The sequence below is a fragment of the Oncorhynchus clarkii genome, chromosome 12 (assembly GCF_045791955.1).
Source record: "Oncorhynchus clarkii lewisi isolate Uvic-CL-2024 chromosome 12, UVic_Ocla_1.0, whole genome shotgun sequence".
NCBI lineage: Eukaryota > Metazoa > Chordata > Actinopteri > Salmoniformes > Salmonidae > Oncorhynchus > Oncorhynchus clarkii.
The window spans coordinates 56093802-56115503 of NC_092158.1; the positions used below are offsets into that span (position 1 = coordinate 56093802).

At 42.5% G+C, this 21702-nt stretch overlaps 1 protein-coding gene across 1 annotated transcript in view; it reads left to right on the top strand.

Moving 5' to 3' along the window:
- LOC139420835 (actin-binding LIM protein 3-like) overlaps positions 1–21702 on the top strand; it is a 130269-nt gene that overhangs the window by 102032 nt on the left and 6535 nt on the right. Inside the window, exons 10-16 of the mRNA XM_071171176.1 lie at positions 3085–3240; positions 3813–3842; positions 5897–6032; positions 6899–6997; positions 8166–8216; positions 11603–11737; positions 21255–21319. Of these exons, the coding sequence (XP_071027277.1) occupies positions 3085–3240; positions 3813–3842; positions 5897–6032; positions 6899–6997; positions 8166–8216; positions 11603–11737; positions 21255–21319 (672 nt within the window). The remainder of the gene's footprint in view (positions 1–3084; positions 3241–3812; positions 3843–5896; positions 6033–6898; positions 6998–8165; positions 8217–11602; positions 11738–21254; positions 21320–21702) is intronic.

Consider the following 21702-nt stretch of genomic DNA (forward strand, 5'->3'; position numbering starts at 1 on the left):
TGTTTCCGTGAAGCAAAGAACGTTACAGTCTCTGATGTCCCTCTGGAATGCTACCCTTGCTCGGATTTTATCAACCTTGTTGTCAAGAGACTGGACATTGGCGAGAAGTATACTGGGGAGTGGTGCACGATGTGCCCGTCTCCGGAGTCTGACCAGAAGACCGCTACGTTTCCCTCTTTTACGAAGTCTTTTTTTTTGGTCGCCGGCTGGGATCCATTCCGTTGTCCTGGGTGAAAGGCAGAACACAGGATCCGCTTCGCGAAAGTCATATTCTTGGTCGTACTGATGGTGAGTTGACGCTGCTCTTATATTCAGTAGTTCTTCTCAACCTAAGATGACCTGGGGTACTAATGTAAGAAATAACACGTAAAAAAAACAAAAAACTGCATAGTTTCCTAGGAACGCGAAGCAAGGACCCGGACTCTGTCGGCGGCGGAAGTCTTGGGCCAAGACTATGGTGGAGTGGGGTCCACGTCCCGCGCCAGAGCGGACAGATGCCCACCCAGACCCCCAGACGTCCTAGTTCCTTTTTTATGTCTCTATTTTAGTTTGGTTGGGATTCTATGTTTTGTGTTCTATATTTTCTGTTTAAAAGTTGAGTCATACACCCACACCCTGCGTGCTGCTGCAGCATTCTGTGGCACGTCATTTAATTCTCAGCCATGTTTCTGCAAGTTTGACCACCATAGGGTGGCATTTGAGAAGCATTTGATAGTATTCCGTTTTTATTTAACTAGGCAAGTCAGTTAATAACAAATTCTGATTTTCAATGACTGTCTAGGAACAGTGGGTTAACTGCCTGTTCAGGGGCAGAACGACAGTTTTGTACCTCGTCAGCTCAGGGGTTTGAACTTCCGGTTACTAGTCCAACACTCTAACCACTAGGCTACCCTGCCGCCCCATTACCAGAGAATTTAAAACCTTTTTTTGTATATGGTATATGGGATTGATTTTAAGAAATTTTGCTTACTTAATTTGATTCATATTATGGTGTTTATGGTGTTAAAATGTAAACAACAAAATGTAAACAACAAAAATAATATTTGAACTCTGCGGTCATCCCATGGTTTCCTATGGGGGAAATATAGGCATGTCTGTCTTTTTCGCCAAATATCTCGCAATGTGTATGTTTTCTTTTTTTCAAGTCGGGTGTAACTGGTGTGAAATGGCAAGCTAGTTAGCGGGGTGCGCGCTAATAGTGTTTCAATCGGTGACACTGAGATCACTGAGACCTGGAAGTAGTTGTTCCCCTTGCTCTGCAATGCTGCAGCTTTTGTGGAGCAATGGGTAACAATGCTTTGAGGGTGGCTGTTGACTATGTGTGCAGAGGGTCCTTGGTTCAAACCCAGGTAGGGGCGAGGGGAGGGACAGAAGAAAAACTGTTACACGGGCACCAATGTTAATCAGGAGAATCTCCTCTTTGTAATTATGTAAGTTTGGGCAGCGAGCTCGTTTGTCATCGATCGCTAGACCAGAAATAGTCAGAAGTTTTTTTTTTCTCCCTACTTTTTCATTACGCAGACATAAGCACAGTTGACACCACACAGTATTCCAGCCGGTCTGACGATAGCTCCATTCATTTCTAACAAGGAACAGAAAGTCCTTGTTCTAATTCTTGACTAAAACTACACACCTTATATTCAGTATTATGATTATAATAACATTCATACATTCATACAGTAACAGAGTAGTATTTTGTTTAGTTATAATTCTAAGCTAAATGTATACATAGTTTAGTCATTATTCATAAACATCCCATAACAGCTACACATACCGAGACAGAGGGGCGCTGTTTCACTTGTTCTGATGCTTTCTCCTGTGTGATACAATCAGCCTCTTGTAAATTGAAGGGAAATGATGAAACACAGAGAGATGAGAGAAACCTAACAAAAATTGTTCCCATGAATACATGCCACTGAGCCTGCGATGATCATAAAATATTAGCACTCTACACTTAAAACAGATGAAGTGAAGGGGAACAAAAGTAAACTTTGACTTAGGAGTTTTAAATATACCCCTGGTGGCCAAGTTGACCTATTTTAAGAAATGCCATTGGTCTGTAGAGAAAGCGTTTAAGATATTTGATAGGCTAATGCGAAATTTGTTACAGGAAATAATTACGGCCACCTGGTTAGCATACGGCTGAATGTGCCAGGTTATGTAATGGGAACAGCTAACATGTAGCTATTGATCACATGCAACTATGTCAACGGTTTTAATTGGCTGATGTTTAAACTTTTTCTACTTGTTCGCAAGTATATGGCCCTTCAATGTTTGTTTTCTTGGAAAGCTGTGAGTGTTACTGTATAATATGATACAATACCAGTACTTGTTGCATTTACAATTTGTCCTATCAACTTCTTTCAGCCAGTGTATGGCTGTGTAGTGACTGCATTGTTTGTATGCAACGTTGGCATATTGGAAGTTAATTGGAAACATTTCTGGAATCATTCCTTTCAAACTGGCTGGCTAACAAGCTAATAAACACACTGTGAAGATAATCGTCAAATTCATTGTTTTACACAATATCTTATCACAACCATGGTTGACCAACTCCTTGACCAAAATGCCTGACCCTTTATACTGTCATAATACCTTTCATGTCAATACTAGAATTCTAATTCTAGTATTCTAATTCTTAATTCTATGGCTGGACCAATGTCCCACCTCCAGCTCTCTCTCTCTTTGCTACAGGGTGTGTGTCTATGTTTGTCTCTGGGATCTCTCTGCTTTGTGTGTGTGTGTGTGTGTGTGTGTGTGTGTGTGTGTGTGTGTGTGTGTGTGTGTGTGTGTGTGTGTGTGTGTGTGTGTGTGTGTGTGTGTGTGTGTGTGTGTGTGTGTGTGTGTGTGTGTGTGTGTGTGTGTGTGTGTGTGTGTGTGTGTGTGTGTGTGTGTGTGTGTGTGCGTGCGTGCTCGAGCTTCTGTCTTACCCAGGATGCCATCAGCAGCTTGCGGCTGACCCTGATTTGGCCTCCCCTCCGGATTTCTCTGTCTGTCAACGCAAGCTTCGTCCTCTCTCTCTCTGTCTCACGCCTGCTTCTCTGTCTTCTCCTTGTTCTGTCTTGTTCTGTGTCCTCTCTCCAGGCCAAAGTGGAAAACGAGGTCCTAAATTACAAAGATCTGGCCGCTCTGCCTAAGATTAAAGCTATTTATGACGTGCAGCGGCCCGATCTCATTCCCTATGAGTCTTATCACAGATACTCCTCTGATGACAGGCTAGAACGCTACAGCTATGGGGAGGTACTGAGACGCTAGTGCTAATCTAGTTGCCTTTTATGTGTGTGGGTGTGTGAGTGTGGGTGTGTGATGCCCCTGCACTGTGCCTGCCGTCTCTGTGTCTCCCTGTTGCTACATCCCCCCAGCTTCCCACTTTAGCCCCTGTATGGTTGTACCGTGGTCACGTCGCGCACCATCTTAAAACATGACTACATCCTTGTGAGTCTCCTGCTTTGGTCACAGATTTGAATTGATCTTTGAGAGACACTCAACAATAAATAATGTCAATTATAAGCTTTATGTTTTCACGCCAAGGCCTCTCTTAACTATGCATTTAGATTATTTCACACCAGTAAGACAAAGCCGCAGACACAATGGATTCCTCATGTTTACTGTCAGATTTCATATGTGCTTGTCTTAACGTAATAACTTTATGAACAACTACACAGAAGAAGGACTTATTATTCAGTACTATTATTCATGGTTTAGTAAGCTCACAGGTCTCATTTGAATAGCACACTCCTAAATCATTCTGGAGAGCATGATGCTATTGACTGACTGATTCCAACTCCTCTATTCATTCCTCTTCTCTACAGTCTCTGGGAACTCTCTCTCCATACTCTCAGGTAATTACATTCCATACACTACTGCACTGAATCAGTTGACAGATGGTGTCACGCCCTGACCGTAGAGATCTTTTTATTCTCTATGTTTGGTTGGTCAGGGTGGGACTCGGGTGGGAAACTATGTTCTGTGTTTCTATGTTTTGGCCCGGGTAGGGTTCTCAATCAGGGACAGCTGTCTATCGTTGTCTCTGATTGGGAATCATACTTAGGCAGCCTTTTTTCCTTTTGTATTTTGTGGGTAGTTGTCTTTTTTTAGTGGCCTGTATAAGTAAGCTTCGCGTTCGTTTTTGTTGTTTCTTGTTTTGTTGGCGACATTTATAATAAAGAAAAATGTACGCTCACCACGCTGCACCTTGGTCCGATCATTTCCACGATTTAGACGAGCGTAACAGATGGCTGAATAGGAATAAGTCTGGGATGGGCATATTTGGATTGTGTACACTGTATGTGTGATATATTTCGGTCCATGTGGCCTTAGAAGGGACTCAATTGACTCAATTAAAACTCTCATTGGACTTGATTAAATAAAGTCAGTTATTAGATGAAAGGGAAAAAAAGTGAATAGTGTGTCTAGAGGGTAATGTTTTGATACACAGTGCCTTCGGAAAGTATTCAGACCCTTTGCCTTTTTTCCAAGCTACATACGTTTTCCAACCTACAATGTGAATGTTTAAATTATGTATTCAATATAGACAAGAAAAATACAGTAATTTGTGTGTTATTAGTTTAAGCAGACTGTGTTTGTCTGTTGTTGTGACTTAGATGAAGATCAGATCAAATTTGATGACCAATTTATGCAGAAATCCAGGTAATTCCAAAGGGTTCACATACTTTTTCTTGCCACTGTATATAAGATCTCACAGTAGAAGGTGCATGTCAGAGCAAAAACCAAGTAATGAGGTCGAAGGAATTGTCTGTAGAGCAGGATTGTGTCAAGGTACAGATCTGGGGAAGGGTACCAAAAACGTTCTGCAGCATTGAAGGTCCCCAAGAACACAGTGGCCTTCATCATTCTTAAATGGAAGAAGTTTGGAACCACCAAGACTCTTCCTAGAGCTGGCCACCTGGCCAAACTGTGCAATCGAGGGAGAAGGGCCTTGGTCAGGGAGGTGACCAAGAACCTGATGGTCACTCTGACAGAGCTCTAGATTTCCTCTGTGGAGATGGGAGAACCTTCCAGAATGACAACCATCTCTGCAGCACTCCACCAATCAGGCCTTTATTGTAAAGTGGTCAGATGAAAGCCACTCCTCAGTAAGGCACATGACAGCCCCATTGGAGTTTGCCAAAAGGAACCTAAAGACTCTCAGACCATGAGAAACAAGATTCTCAGGTCTGATGAAACTAAGATTGAACTCTGAATGCCAAATGTCACATCTGGAGGAAACCTGGCACCATCCCTACAGGGAAGCAAGGTAGTGGGGATGTTTTTCAGCAGCAGGGACTGGGAGACTATTCAGGGTTGAGGAAATGGAGCAAAGTACAGAGAGATTCTTGATGAAAACCTGATCCAGAGCGCTCAGGACCTCAGATTGGAGCGAATGTTCACCTTCCAACAGGACTGGTGAACATTCAAGACTACGCAGGAGTGGCTTCGAGACAAGTTTCTGAATGTCCTTGAGACCGGACTTGAGACCGGACTTGGAGAGAAGGAATGGAATGCTCTCCATTCCACCTGAAAGAAATTGAGAGGATACAGGTATGCCAAGCTTGTAGCGTCATACCCAAGAAGACTCAAGGCTGTAATCAATGCAATAGGTGCTTCAACAAAGTGCAGAGTAAAAGGTCTGAATACTTATGTAAATTTGATATTCAGTTTTTTATTTTGGATAAATTAGTAAAAAATTCTAAAAACGTGTTTTTGATTTGTCATTATGGGATATTGTATGTAGATTGATGAATGGAAAAATTATTCAATCCATTTTAGAATAAGGCTGTAACGTAACAACATTTGGAAAAAGTCAAGGGGTCTGAATAATTTCCAAAGGCACTGTAGATGGTGCCAGACAGACAGACAGAGCCCTGCAGACAATGACCGGTGCTGTGTTTCCCAGGACATCTATGACAGCATGGAGCTGAGACAGAGGCGCTTGTCCAGCCCAGGCTTCATAGACTCTCCCACCTACAGTCACCATGGCATGTCCCCCACCATGTCCACCTCCCGCTCCCCACAACACTGCTACCGCCCAGGTGAGTTACTTAACGTCACTCGACCACGTCACACAGCACTACACATAGGCAGGAGAAACTCCTCCATGAAAATGTTCATAAAGATGAAATAGCGTAAATCGTTTTGCCGTAAAATGTCAGCAAGAAAGCAATAGTGGACTGAGTTTGATCAGGTTCGGAAAGCGTCGGAGTGTGTGGAGATGTGTTTTATCCCTATGCCTTATGTTTGCTTCCTGTATAGGTGACTGGAACAACATTAGTTTCAGGTTAACCCACTCAGCGTTAGGCGCCGCTCATGCACCCACATCACAATCCCCTCCAGTACTACCACTCACATCACACCACTGCCATATCTTCTCCAGACTCCTCTTTGCGTCTGATAACACTGCAGTATATACAGTACTGTGCGTATTATGTTCAGGTGGTGGTGGTAGTGGTGGTATACTACTGGGGATTGCTCTTCCCACCATTCTCTCACGCTACAACATCCATCCCTGTCTAATAGCAGGTCATGAACCCTCGTTAGACCCTGCTAAACTAAACGAACCGAGTATCACGCTTTGCCACTGTTCAAAAGACGTATCATTCTCCTCTAGTGGCGATGCATAGAGCTATGCTAGTCTTAAAGTCATCAAATATGTAGAATACCATCATGGCAGACTTGGCAGTTGCTTTGTATTTCTGTTTCCTCTGCACACAGTCAGGCATAGTAGACATTTAGTCCTAATAACTAAACTGTCTACTGTCTCTGACTGGCTGTGTCTCTGTGAGTGCGGGCTGAGCTTTGGCTGTGGGATGGAATGGGTCTGGTTAAGGGGTGGTGCCAATCCTTGGCTCATGCTCTCGTTTCTGTCACTGTCATTTGGTCTTGGGCTGACTGTCTGCAGGCACTGAGAGTGGCAGGAGCTCTCCCTATTACAGTCAGCTTGATGCCAGACCCGCCACGCACACCGCCTACCAAGCCCCCAAGCATTTCCATGTGCCAGGTAGGCCTCTGCTTTTCCTGTCCTTCACACCCATCATCCTTCCTCTTCCTCCAGACTGTCCTCTACTGAAGTCAGACCTACAAGGTTTTTCAAAGGTCACAATATTGGGGGACATGTTACGGCCTACTTACTTCATTACCCCAGCCTCCACCTGACTGTGTGTATTACCATGTCTCTCTGCATTGCTCATTTACAATGACATCCTCACCCCATCAATCATGGGCCGTTATTCAGGCTTAATCACGCTGTCACAGGTTGTATGGCTTTATTGCCCTGTATTGTCTGCCAGTAGCTGAGCAGTAGCTCTTCCTCTTCTATTCTCTGTACCGAGCGTCTGTTGAAATCAGATGCTGTGGCCGTCCCCGTCCATCTGTTGATACTGTGTATTATTTGCCTGTGTACATGCAGCAGCCATTATGCACTCATCTGTTTTTATTGATGGTGTCACTTTTACCTCAGCCGCCTTACTCATGCTGTGCCGTGTGTTGACACGTTCATTTCCAGCTGAGCTAAGGGTTTCTGTGTGGAGGGAAAGACAGTGAATACATCAAACAACCTTGGTTTATGAGTCAGCAGACAGAGAGACAGGCAGACAGAGAGACAGGCAGACAGAGACACAGGCAGACAGAGACACAGGCAGACAGAGACAGGCAGACAGAGAGATAGGCAGAGAGAGAGACAGGCAGACAGAGAGACAGAGAAACAGGCAGACAGAGAGACAAAGTCAGAGGTTTGTTAAGGATCCAACATGTGAAAGAGATATAACAGGCTCTGTAGGTGAAGAGTGGCCTACTCTGGGGGCTGTCTGTTCTCTACTCTGTCCAGACAAGGATGGCAAATTATTGGCAAAAAGTGTTATTTATTTCATAAGTAGGATGCATTTTTCTAAAAAAGTCTACAGTACAACTTTTAATAACTTTAACACCTACAACACTTTCTTCTTCTACCATGAACCATGGCAGGTAGCCTAGAGGTTAGTGTTGGGCCAGGAACCGAAAGGTTGCTGGTTTGAATACCCGAGCTGACAAGGTGAAAAATCTGTTGATTTACCCTTGAGCAAGGCACTTAACCCTAAAAAAACACATTTTACTGCACCTCCCCCCTCTTCTCTTTTTCCCCTTTTCTCTTTTCACTGTTTCATTTCCTCTCTCTCATTTTGTGTCCTCAGCCACAGGGGAGCCCAACATCTACAGGAAACCTCCCATCTATAAGAGACATGGTATATGTGTGGGGCTGCCTGTCACGAGGCACGGCTCCTCTCTGTTTAGAGACATTTGTCTGTGATGTGTTTCAGCTGTGATTGATGTGTGTGTTGTGTGTGTGCGTCCCAACAAAACCCCACATCTGAATGTGTCAGCCTCTTGCAACGATAATCAAGCTAAAACATTAACCGCCATCAATGGTAGCTACCTGATTGGAAGCAAAAAAAATATTTAGAGGATGGAATGCTATTGGCCATATTTATCTTCCATAATACCCGATTGATTTGATAACCACAGGTCTAATCTGATATGATACCTATTAACCCTTCTGTTGTGTTCATTTCATGTTAATTCATTCTATGTTCCCGGTCCAAAAGGACCGCCCCCATTATAGCTGATTATAAATCCATAAAATACATATATTATCACCTAATGTTGTGTTAGATCTTTTTATCAACTTACGTTCTTGTGGACATTACACGTTTTGAACTTCTATTTGCTATTTATGGCCTGTGGGCCTCATTGACCTGAGCTCATACAACTCGTCGACTACTTTTTTTGTCCAAGTTTAACAAGGACTCTCTTCTCCTCACCAGTGTCATGATCAAAGATATGATCAAGAGCCTCACATACAGTGTATCGTGTGGTCATTGTGCTGCCACAGAATGAATTGTGAGCAAGGCCTCAAAAAAGCTTTATATACCAGAGCTACGAGAAATGTGTGTGTGTGTGTGTGTGTGTGTGTGTGTGTGTGTGTGTGTGCGTGTGCGTGTGCGTGTGTGTGTGCTCAAACATACATGCATGTGGGAGTCTGGGAGAGGAAGGGTGTCCATTTGATGAATGGGCATGTGCCTGAACAAAATTTTATACACTAATTGTAGTCTCACCCATTCATTTCTAATGACCGGGATCACCACAGGTGTAAAAAAGTTCAATAAAACACCCAAAATGTAATGAAAATCATCCAAATGTATTTTGTGCGTTCAGATGCCCTGTGTGGACAAAATCATGGAACCTTACGACAATCAGATTGATTAAATGAGCTACATTTTTTCCAGAGAGAACACAGCAGGAGGGTTAAAACACTTCTCAGTGCTGAGGCTCCACATCCTAGTTTGAAGCTGGCTAACTGTTTCTGTCGTACTGTATATACTTTGCATGCTATTAACCAACTTGAACAGAGTGTACCTCAACCTAATTCCCACCACGGTTAACTGAGAAGGAACATGCTGATCTTGTTTCATGGATTCACTGGGCTTATTAGTGAGACTTGTCTTGCATGATCTCAATACCTTATGCTAATGCTAGTACATTATGTCACACTGCTGTGAAAGAAGCATCAATATTTCTTCCTTTTTGCTAATATTTTGAACGAAATTGTATTTTAATGGCCCAATAATGGCAGCTTTTTCATTTGCGGTGTGACTGTGAATATCATTTCTGTTTCTTGTGCTGCAGTATGTGATGCACGGTCATTTTACCTCTAGACTTCAGAGATACTCAGTTTCCCTATTTCATGGTTAAGTAGTTGTGCATGTCATTAGGCTGCATTGCTCAACCGTAAGAGTATATACAGTATATATATATGTGTCAGTGTCTCTCTGTACTGTTCACTCTCCTGTATGGTTGTGTACATTACAGACTCATGGTGTTTCTCTGTTAAGATACAGTAGCATCAAACATACCACAGAGACGTTGGGATAATATGCTTCAGCATTAATATAGCCTACAGTAATTATTTGCGCATAAAACCATTGCTCCCAAGTTGTTGTGCTAGTAAAGATCCCCTCTCAACAGGTACTCACATTAGACAAAGACTGTGCATTGAGGCCCAAAAAAAAATGTCCTTCCTGCTACTCTGAAAAACCACATCATATTGAGCAGCACAATCTCAGTGTTCACTGAGAGGAAACATGGTTTGAACGCGTTCCCATTTCCCATTCAAACGCCAGAGAGGGGAGGAGAAACAGAGCAGAAATTATCTCTTTCATTCATAATACATTCAAGGGGATGTCACATCTCTGGGTACAAGCAATAGGGATGCACGCAGGCTGTCGTATGCGCACAGGCTCATAATAGCACTATGGATCACAACAGTGTGTAGACCACACTACACACACACCTAACAGAAGTATAATATGTTGAGAGTGAGACCCCTGCCTTAGGTTAAGGGTTTCCACTTCCACAGCCCCTTGTGATCCAGCCCGGGCTCATTGTCCGACCTGTTGAGAGCTGATTCTGAATTCCATCAGCACACGCATCTTTCTGACTGACTCAGTGCTCCTGTCCTCCAATAGTTATTGCCACCTAATGATTTGCAATGCAATCGTCTCTTGCTGGAGTCCCACCAGAACCTGTGCAGAGGTGGCTAGAAATTGATAGAAATCATTGTGAGCAGAGTGGTCATCTATCAACAGAGAGGTGGACAGAGGTACGATGAGTTGACATCAGGCGCTGAGTTACAGGACTTGACAGGCTTCCTTCCACGGTCCACCTAGTAATTTATGACAGAGAGGGGGAGGGGGGTGGGGGGGGGGGGGGGGGGGGGTCACACTATGTCTGTGTGTGTGGTTTTACCTGTGGCCTGTAATGCACATAACTGTTTGCTTAATCCACATGGAGGGTAACAGTGTTAACTTTGCTAGAGAGCTTTACAAGTTTCCTTGTCTGTTTAAATCCTAGCTGATTGGTTTACCTTCGTGTGTGTAGAAGATCTGTTTGGTCCTTTATTTTTTATATATGTGGATAATATAACCTTCCTTCTTTTCACTCTCCCTCTCCCTTTATCCTGCTTTACTGTCCTTGGTCAACTCTCCTCTTTGTAAGTACCTGGGCCAGTCTATCCATCTGCAGTCTATCTTTATCTGAACACTTACCAGTGCCTCAGATACAGTATTATTTGTGGTTAATATTGGCATCTCTATCCTTATTTACCTCCCCCTCTCCCCCTCGCTCTGTCTTTCCCTCTGTCGTCCATGGCCTTGAGAGTCATCTTGCTGTGTAATAATTAGCTCATTAACCTGAGTGGTCTTTTGTCACTCCTCTTAGAGACTAACTAGACTGCCTGCCTTCCCACCACATCTCTGACTGCCTCACTCGGTCTGCATTACTGCAAGACCTAAAGAAACAGGCTAGACACAGTCATTACTGGGAGAGGAATCCTGTTCTCTCTCAGGCAGGCTGTCATCGAGGGTGTGTGTGTGTGTGTGTGTGTGTGTGTGTGTGTGTGTGTGTGTGTGTGTGTGTGTGTGTGTGTGTGTGTGTGTGTGTGTGTGTGTGTGTGTGTGTGTGTGTGTGTGTGTGTGTGTGTGTGTGTGTGTGTGTGTGTGTGTGTGTGTGTGTGTGTGTGTGTGTGTGTGTGTGTGTGTGTGTGCTTTCACCTCATCGTGTTCTCTCCCTACAGGTGATTCTGACTACCCAGCCACGAAGAGTAAAACCAGCGAGGACATCCTCCAGACCTCCCAGTTTCCCGACTCGTATTCTCCTGACCACTACCACCAGCAGTCTAACTACTACCCCTACACCCCCTCTCCCAAAGGTACTGCTTCCAGAGGACCAAGAGCACTCACTGTTGGCTAAATGGGTTATTGAGAAATTGACTGGATGTATATCGATCAAGTTGTTAGATATTTAAAGAGAGCACGTCTTGGTCATAGATTTCCCGTGTCATTTCAACTCTCAACTCTATGTCTTACAGTAACCAGGTTTCCATCCAACTTTTTTAATGTACATCGGATAGAAAAAAATTCACGACAGGCCTGATGGAGACAGCTAATTTGTCGATAAAATTCATGTGTAAGATGAATACTGTGAGAAATGGCAGTGGGAAAACCTTTCTGATCAAATATTGAGATAATAACCTTCCAATTGAAGTAGAATTGGAATCACCTGATGACATGTTGTCCCCACTACGACTCAGGAAAGCTGGCAGTTTATTATACCACAGCTGAAATAAATTATGATGAACATCACAGGGTGGTGAATGTGCATGGTGATGAGTTTGATGCTCCTTTCCAATAAATATTGAGGGTGACATGATGATTGATGCTTGGCTGCTGTTTGACAAGTAAAAATAATCTCTTTTGTCCATAATAATCTCATCATGTAGGCTATGTCTGTGAGCTGTTGGCTAGAGCACACGTGTCAAGACCAGAGTGGGCACAATCACTATATAACAAATCAAATTTCATTTGTCACATGCTTCATAAACAACGGGTGTAGACTAACAGAGAAATGTTTACTTACGGCCCTTGTCAACAATACAGAGAGATACATTTTTTTTTTTAAATAGTAGAAACATTTGAGTAATAACACAACATAAATACACAATGAGTAACGATAACTTGGCTATACAGTACATTCGGAAAGTATTCAGACCCCTTGACTCTTTCCACATTTACGTTGCAGCCTTATTCTAAAATCAACATTTTTCCCTCATCAATCTACACACAATACCCCATAATGACAAAGCAAAAACGGGTTTATCTGAAATATTACATTTACATAAGTATTCAGACCTTTTACCCAGTACTTTGTTGAAGCACCTTTTGGCAGTGATTACAGCCTTGAGTCTTCTTGGATATGACGTTACAAGGTTGGCACACCTGTATTTGGGGAGTTTTTCCCCATTCCTCTCAAGCTCTGTCAGGTTGGTTGGGGAGCGTTGCTGCACAGCTATTTTCAGGTCTCTCCATAGATGTTCAATCGGGTTCAAGTCCGGGCTCTGGCTGGACCACTCAAGGACATTCAGAAACTTGTCCCGAAGCCACTCCTGTGTTGTCTTGGCTGTGTGCTTAGGGTCGCTGTCCTGTTGGAAGGCAAACCTTTGTCCCAGTCTGAGGTCCTGAGCACTCTGGAGAAGGTTTTCATCAAGGATCTCTCTATACTTTGCTCCTTTCATCTTTGCCTCGATCCTGACTAGTCTCCCAGTCCCTGCCACTGAAAAACGTCCCCACAACATGATGCTGCCACCATCATTCTTCACCATAGGGATGGTGCCAGGCTTCCTGGCATTCAGGCCAAAGAGTTCAATCTTGGTTTCATCAGACCAGAGAATCTTGTTTCTCATGGTCTGAGAGTCCTTTAGGTGCCTTTTGGCAAACTCCAAGCGCGATGTCATGTGTATTTTACTGAGGAGTGGCTTCCGTCTGGCTAATCTATCATAAAGGACTGATTGTTTGAGTTCTGCAGAGATGGTTGTCCTTCTGGAAGGTTCTCCCATCTCCACAGAGGAACTCTAGAGCTCTGTCAGAGTAACCATCGGGTTCTTGATCCCCTCCCTGACTAAGGCCCTACTCCTAGATTGCTCAGTTTGGCTAGGCGGCCAGCTCTAGGAAGAGTCTTGGTGGTTCCAAACTTGTCCATTTCAGAATGATGGAGGCCACTGTGTTCTTGGGGATCTTCAATGCTGCAGACAGTCAGTACCCTTCCCCAGATCTGTGCCTCGACACAATCCTGTTTCGATCTCTACGGACAATTCCTTCGACCTCATGGCTTGGTTTCTGCTCTGACATGCACTGTCAACTGCGAGACCTTATATAGACAGCCTTTCCAAATCATGTCCAACCACCGCAGGTGGACTCCAATTAAGTTGAAGAAACATCTCAATAATAATAAATGGAAACTGGATGCACCTGAGCTCAATTTCTAGTCACATAGCAAAGGGTCTCAATACTTATGTAAATAAGGTATTTCAATTTTTTATTAAAAAAAATATATATTAAAAAAATAATAACTGCTTTCGCTTTGTCATTATGGGGTAATGTGTGTATTTTTTATAGCAATTTTAGAATAAGGCTGTAACATAAAAAATTGTGGAAAAAGTCAAGGGGTCTGAATACTTTCCGAAGGTATTGTATACACGGGGTACCAGTATTGAGTCGAGGTAGATATATACACTACCGTTCAAGTACATTAGAGTGTCTAGTTTGAGAAACAGACGCCTCACAAGTCCTCAATTGGCAGCTTCATTAAATAGTACTCGCAAAACACCAGTCTCAATGTCAACAGTGAAGAGGCGACTCCGGGATGCTGACCTCCTAGGCAGAGTTGCAAAGAAAAAGCCATATCTCAGACTGGCCAATGAAAAGATTAAGATGTGCAAAAGAACACAGACACTGGACAGAGGAACTCTGCCTAGAAGGCCAGCATCCCGGAGTCGCCTCTACACTGTTGACGTTGAGACTGGTGTTTTGCGGGTACTATTTAATGAAGCTGCCAGTTGAGGTCTTGTGAGGCATCTGTTTCTCAAACTAGACACTCTAATGTACTTCTTCTTTCCTCTTTCTCAGTTGTGCACTGGGGCCTCCACTCCTCTTTCTATTCTGGTTGGAGACAGTTTGCGCTGGTCTGTGAAGGGAGTAGTACACAGCGTTGTACGAGATCTTCAGTTTCTTGGCCATTTCTCGCACTGAATAGCCTTCATTTATCAGAACAAGAATAAACTGAGTTTCAGAAGAAAGATCTTTGTTTCTGGCCATTTTGAGCCTGTAATCGAACCCACAAATGCTGATGCTCCAGATACTCAACTAGTCTTCTTTAATTAGCACAACAGTTTTCAGCTGTGCTAACATAATTGCAAAAGGGTTTTCTAGTGATCAATTAGTCTTTTAAAATGATAAACTTGGATTAGCTAACACAACGTGCCATTGGAACACAGGAGTGATGGTTGCTGATAATGAGCTTCTGTACGCCTATGTAGATATTCCATTAAAAATCATCTGTTTCCAGCTACAATAGTTATTTACAACATTAACAATGTCTACACTGTATCTCTGATCAATTTGATGTTATTTGGACAAATGGACAAAAAAAACGTGTTTTTCTTTCAAAAACAAGGACATTTCTAAGTGACCTCAAACTTTTGAACGGTAGTGTACACGGTGAAACACGCTGCTGCTTCTTTATGGGACCAAACTCTTTCAAAACGTTTTTAATTTAAACGTTTTCAAAGTTTAAAACATAGAGATCAGCCTGTAAATGGAGGCAGCTGAAGTCTGAATCCTGTGAGGGTGTAAGACAGTCAATTGACAGACTTGTTGGGAAATGTTTGGCGAGTAATCTGGCTAGCCTAGCTATAAATGTAGCTATACATTGAAGAAGAAAAAAAGAAAGAAGAAATGAAGCTGTGTATTAAAAAAGGAATGAATGGTAAAGTTGACAGTTTACGTGTGTCTTTGGAGAAAGCCCTTTAGGATAATCATACAGCTCTGTTCACTCAACTGGAGAATAATAACAAGCAGCTACAAGGTCACATTTCTCTTGAAGTTGGACGTCTGGAGACCCATGTAGAATTCCTAGAATCTGGGAGAATAGGCGCTGCCAAAACAAAGTGCCACCCAGACGTGTCATAGTGGCAGGACTGCCAGCTGATGAAAACGAGGACCTAATCTCCAAAGTGAACCAGTTGATATCGGTAGGCCTAGGCTTCGAAACGGAGGTGACTGCAGTTGAGAGGATGAGGGAGAGAGGTAAAGGTCCCGGGGTTGTGAAGGTGGAGTGCCGGTCCGTGGAGGAGAAAGTGGCTCTGTTACGGAAAAAACTAAAGCTGCGAGACCATCCTGATTATAACAGGCTTCCTTTGATCAGCCAAGTCCCACACCGATCGCCTTAAAGAACTGAACTTCAAGATGCTGCTGAGAGAAATACAAGGAGGAAAGGACTATTTTGTCATGGGAAGCGGACGGGTCATGAAACGAGATCAACCAGAGGGACAACGTGGACAAGGACATGGGGTTGACAGACCTACTACATACTGAGGGGCTTCCTATCCCCTACGAGATTCGATTTCAATAGCGCATTGGAATGTTAACGGATAGACTACCTTGAACAATAAATGACTAATTACAATACTAAAATCCTTAAACCCAGACATTATCTCAATAAATGAAATGCATTTACGTTGGCAAGAAACTATTGATATTGAAGGGTATGTAAAGATAGGACTACAAGAGAACATTTTTAGGAAGGAATTTAAGAAAAAACAGCAAGTGTTTGATAAAAGACTGTGCGTATTCAAACAGAGATATCAGAGAGGGCAGTTATTACACCTAGAGGAGATACAGACAAGAAATCCTCAACCATTTTGGAGCCAAATAAACAAGTTAAGACCAAAACGCATTAAAAAAATTCAATGGAAGTCAGGGAATAGCAGGGGGGGGGGGGGGGGCTGAACTCTGATATTACACAGGTACTTAAGTAGTGGGAGAAGGGGTTTGCTTGTTGGTTCTCAGGTAACAAAAATGTGACAAATTTTGAGGAAGAATTTTATAAGGACATATGTTCCCTGAGAACTAAAATGGAAAATACAATGTTAGAACCCTCTTATATACAGTGCCTTGCGAAAGTATTCGGCCCCCTTGAACTTTGCGACCTTTTGCCACATTTCAGGCTTCAAACATAAAGATATAAAACTGTATTTTTTTGTGAAGAATCAACAACAAGTGGGACACAATCATGAAGTGGAACGACATTTATTGGATATTTCAAACTTTTTTAACAAATCAAAAACTGAAAAATTGGGCGTGCAAAATTATTCAGCCCCTTTACTTTCAGTGCAGCAAACTCTCTCCAGAAGTTCAGTGAGGATCTCTGAATGATCCAATGTTGACCTAAATGACTAATGATGATAAATACAATCCACCTGTGTGTAATCAAGTCTCCGTATAAATGCACCTGCACTGTGATAGTCTCAGAGGTCCGTTAAAAGCGCAGAGAGCATCATGAAGAACAAGGAACACACCAGACAGGTCCGAGATACTGTTGTGAATAAGTTTAAAGCCAGATTGGAAAAACAAAAAGATTTCCCAAGCTTTAAACATCCCAAGGAGCACTGTGCAAGCGATAATATTGAAATGGAAGGAGTATCAGACCACTGCAAATCTACCAAGACCTGGCCTTCCCTCTAAACTTTCAGCTCATACAAGGAGAAGAGTGATCAGAGATGCAGCCAAGAGGCCCATGATCACTCTGGATGAACTGCAGAGATCTACAGCTGAGGTGGGAGACTCTGTCCATAGGACAACAATCAGTCGTATATTGCACAAATCTGGCCTTTATGGAAGAGTGGCAAGAAGAAAGCCATTTCTTAAAGATATCCATAAAAAGTGTCGTTTAAAGTTTGCCACAAGCCACCTGGGAGACACACCAAACATGTGGAAGAAGGTGCTCTGGTCAGATGAAACCAAAATTGAACTTTTTGGCAACAATGCAAGACGTTATGTTTGGCGTAAAAGCAACACAGCTCATCACCCTGAACACACCATCCCCACTGTCAAACATGGTGGTGGCAGCATCATGGTGTGGGGCCTGCTTTTCTTCAGCAGGGACAGTTAGGATGGTTAAAATTGATGGGAAGATGGATGGAGCCAAATACAGGACCAATCTGGAAAAAAACCTGATGGAGTCTGCAAAAGACCTGAGACTGGGACGGAGATTTGTCTTCCAACAAGACAATGATCCAAAACATAAAGCAAAATCTACAATGGAATGGTTCAAAAATAAACATATCCAGGTGTTAGAATGGCCAAGTCAAAATCCAGACCTGAATCCAATCGAGAATCTGTGGAAAGAACTGAAAACTGCTGTTCACAAATGCTCTCCATCCAACCTCACTGAGCTCGAGCTGTTTTGCAAGGAGGAATGGGAAAAAATGTCAGTCTCTTGATGTGTAAAACTGATAGACATACCCCAAGCGACTTACAGCTGTAATCGCAGCAAAAGGTGGCGCTACAAAGTATTAACTTAAAGGGGCTGAATAATTTTGCACGCCCAATTTTTCAGTTTTTGATTTGTTAAAAAAGTTTGAAATATCCAATAAATGTCGTTCCACTTCATGATTGTGTCCCACTTGTTGTTGATTCTTCACAAAAAAATACAGTTTTATATCTTTATGTTTGAAGCCTGAAATGTGGCAAAAGGTCGCAAAGTTCAAGGGGGCCGAATACTTTCGCAAGGCACTGTATGTTTAACCTACCTAAAAAGAAGAGATCGCTATGTGCACAGGTAAGATCAGGGATATTGCCTTTGTGTATTGTGGTGATATGGAAGTGGAAAGACTATGCAACTATTGTGACCTCGAAGAAATAGATAATGACACTAATTTTAACCTCTATTGCCCTTTCATCCTTTATATACGCTTGCTCTTATTCTAGAAAGCACACCAGATATACCCTGGCATTATGTAGCTGAGTAATGAAGAGAAACTGAAATGTTTTTTTTGTCCATTGTGTATTTCCGTTTGCAGAATATTTAGATAATGTCTGGAATAAAAGAAAAAGGGCTACCTATAATTAGATTGTAAAAATATTTTGCTCTTATGTGGTAATTGGCACGTGTGTACAGTTGAAGTCAGAAGTTTACATACACCTTAGCCAAATACATTTAAACTCAGTTTTTCACAATTTAATCCTAGTAAAAAATGTCCTGTCTTAGGTCAGTTAGGATCACCACTTTATTTAAAAACAAAATATGAAATGTCAGAGTAATAGAAAAATAACATAACTTTTTTTCGGAGGTCTTGGCTGATTTCTTTTGATTTTCCCATGATGTCAAGCAAAGAGGCACTGAGTTTGAAGGTATGTCTTGAAATACATCCACAGTTACACCTCCAATTGACTCAAATGATGTCAATTTTAAGAAGCTTCTAAAGCCATGACATAATTTTCTTGAATTGTCTTGCCTTTAAACAGCTTGGAAAATTCCAGAAAATTATAAATCTTCTCTTTGTGCCAGACTGGGTTGAAATGCCTTCTGTGTCTTTTTTTCTGTATTTATTAACATGTCTATGTTATGTATGTGTACATATACAATGTGTATGTATGTATGTATGTATGTATGTATGTATGTATATTATTTTACTGCTCTAGGGATATAATTATTGTTTCGATAACCTTATTTACTACTATGTATTGGTTTTTACCTTACATTTTGTCACTCTTTATCCAATGTGCAATGCAGAGAACACCAGAAGAAGAATTATAATGTAATTACCACTGTGAATTATTGTAATGTTTGTTTATGTGTCACTTAATCCCATAAGGGATGGGTTGCCAATTGGTGATTAACAGCAGTGTATTTGATGAGTCAAAAGAGATCCAAAAAGGTCAATGCAGAGATTCCGGGTAGCTATTGGTTAACTATTTTGGGGGTAGAAGCTGTTCAGGGTCCTGTTGGTTCTCTATCCTCTGTAGTGCCTTGCGGTCGGATGCCAAACAGTTGCAATACCAAGCAGTGATGAAGCACGTCAAGATGTCCTCAATGGCGCAGCTGTAGAACTTTGTAAGGATCTGAGGGCCCATGACAAATATTTTCAGCCTCCTTATGTGGAAGAGGCGTTGTCGTGCCCTCTTCACGACTGTGTTGATGTGTGTGGACCGTGATAGTTCCTTAGTGATGTGGACACAGAGGAACTTGAAGGGTGCGTGCTCGGCCCTACGTTTCCTGTAGTCCACGATCAGCTCCTTTGTCGTGCTGATGTTGAGGGAGAGGTTGCTGTCCTGGCACCACACTGCCAGGTCTCTGACCTTGTCCCTGTAGGCTGTCTCATCGTCGTTGGTGATCCGGCCTTCCACCGTTGTGTGGTCTGCAAACTTAATGATGGTGTTGGAGTCATCCGCGGCCACACAGTTGTGTTCCTTTTGTCCAAGTGGGAAAGGGCAGTGTGGAGTGCAATATTGCGTCATCTGTTGGGGCGGTATATGAATTGGAGTGGGTCTAGGGTGCCTGGGATGATGGTGTTGATGTGAGCCATGACCAGCCATTCAATCATTTCATGACTATAGATTTGAGTGCTACAGGGCGATAGTCATTTAGACAGGTTACCTTGGTGTTTTTTGGCACCGCGTGGTGGTCTGCTTGAAACATGTTAGTAGGTATTACAGACTTGGTCAGGGACAGGTTGAAAATGTCAGTGAAGAAAGACACTTGCCAGTTGGTCAGTGCATGCTCTGAGTACCTGTCCTGGTAATCCGTCTGGCCTAGTGAACGTTAACCTGTTTGAAGGTCTTACTCACATTGGCTGTGGAGAGTGAAATCACACAGTCATCCGGAACAGCCTCGAAGCACGCAATAGAGGGTATTTAGCTCATCTGGTAGGCTTGTGTCACTCGACAGCTCGCGGCTGGGTTTCCCTTTGTAATCCATGATCATTTGCAAACCCTGCCACACCCTCCAAGCATCAGAGCCAGAGTGCATCAGAGCCAGAGTAGTAGGATTCGATATTGGTCCTGTATTGACGCTTTGCCTGTTTGATGGTTCGTCGGAGGACATAGCGGGATTTATTATAAGTGTCCGGAAAAGCGTCAGCTCTAGCTTTTAGCTCAGTGCGGATGTTGCCTGTAATCCATGGCTTCTGGTTGGGATATGTACACTTCATTTGACCACTTGCAGGAATTCCTGTTTGAGTTTTTGCTTGTAAGCAGGAATCAGGAGAATATAGTTATGGTTAGATTTGCCAAATGGAGGGTGAGGGAGAGCTTTGTATGCGTCTTTGTATGTGGAGTAAAGGTGATCTAGAGTTTTTTCGTTTCTAGTTGCACAGGTGACATGCTGGTAGAAATGAGGTAAAACTGATTTCAGTTTTCCTGCATTAAGGTCAACGGCCACCAGGAGCGCCGCATCTGGGTGAGCATTTTCTTGTTTGCTTATGGCCTTTTACAGCTCGTTGAGTGCCATCTTTGTGCCAGCATCGGTTTGTGGTGGTAAATAGACAGCTACAAAACATATAGATGAAAACTTATTTGTAAACATTTTTTGTGACAAAACCATCAGTAGAGTTGAAAATGTGATGGAAACCCATTTAACTTGTATTTTTTATTTGGTACAAGGGAATTTAATCGCAAAAGTTATTTTTCTGTGCATTATGTCATCACGTACAGCCTTTTATCCGCAGTTTGATGGAAACACATCTCTGGTGGGAAAATGTGTATATTGTTTTTATGCAGATTTTTTTAATATTCACATGAAAGTCTGTCGCCAATTGGATGGAAACCTAGCTAGAAATGTTGATTTCTCTCTCTGTCCTTGATCTCGCTCTCTTTCTTTCTCTCTCATCTCAGCTACTCGTGCTCGGAGGTTTTCCTCGGGTGGAGAGGAGGATGGATGGAATCAAAGTCTTAACAGGGTCAGTATGACACAATAAATGCTATTCAAAATATTGTTCATTTGTATTTGTGACTGAAAAAGAGTGGACCAATAAAAAGGAAATCATAGAAATATACATTTGATTTCATATTATTTATTTCTCAGAATGTTTTATTTCTTTAAAAGATTTAAAATGCAGAAAGATTCAGTAAATATCTCTGAGACTAGCATTACTCAACATTGCTTGTTTGTTGTGTGGTAAAAAACAAGGCTGTAAATATTTCATGAATGTTGTCAACAGGGCTAAACAGGGCTTCAGCCCCAGACATTATTCATATTGCACTGGTCAGGCCATAATCCTCTCTTTCTTTGTCTGATTCACCTCTCTCCTTTTCCTTTCATCTCTCTCTCTCTCTCTCTCTC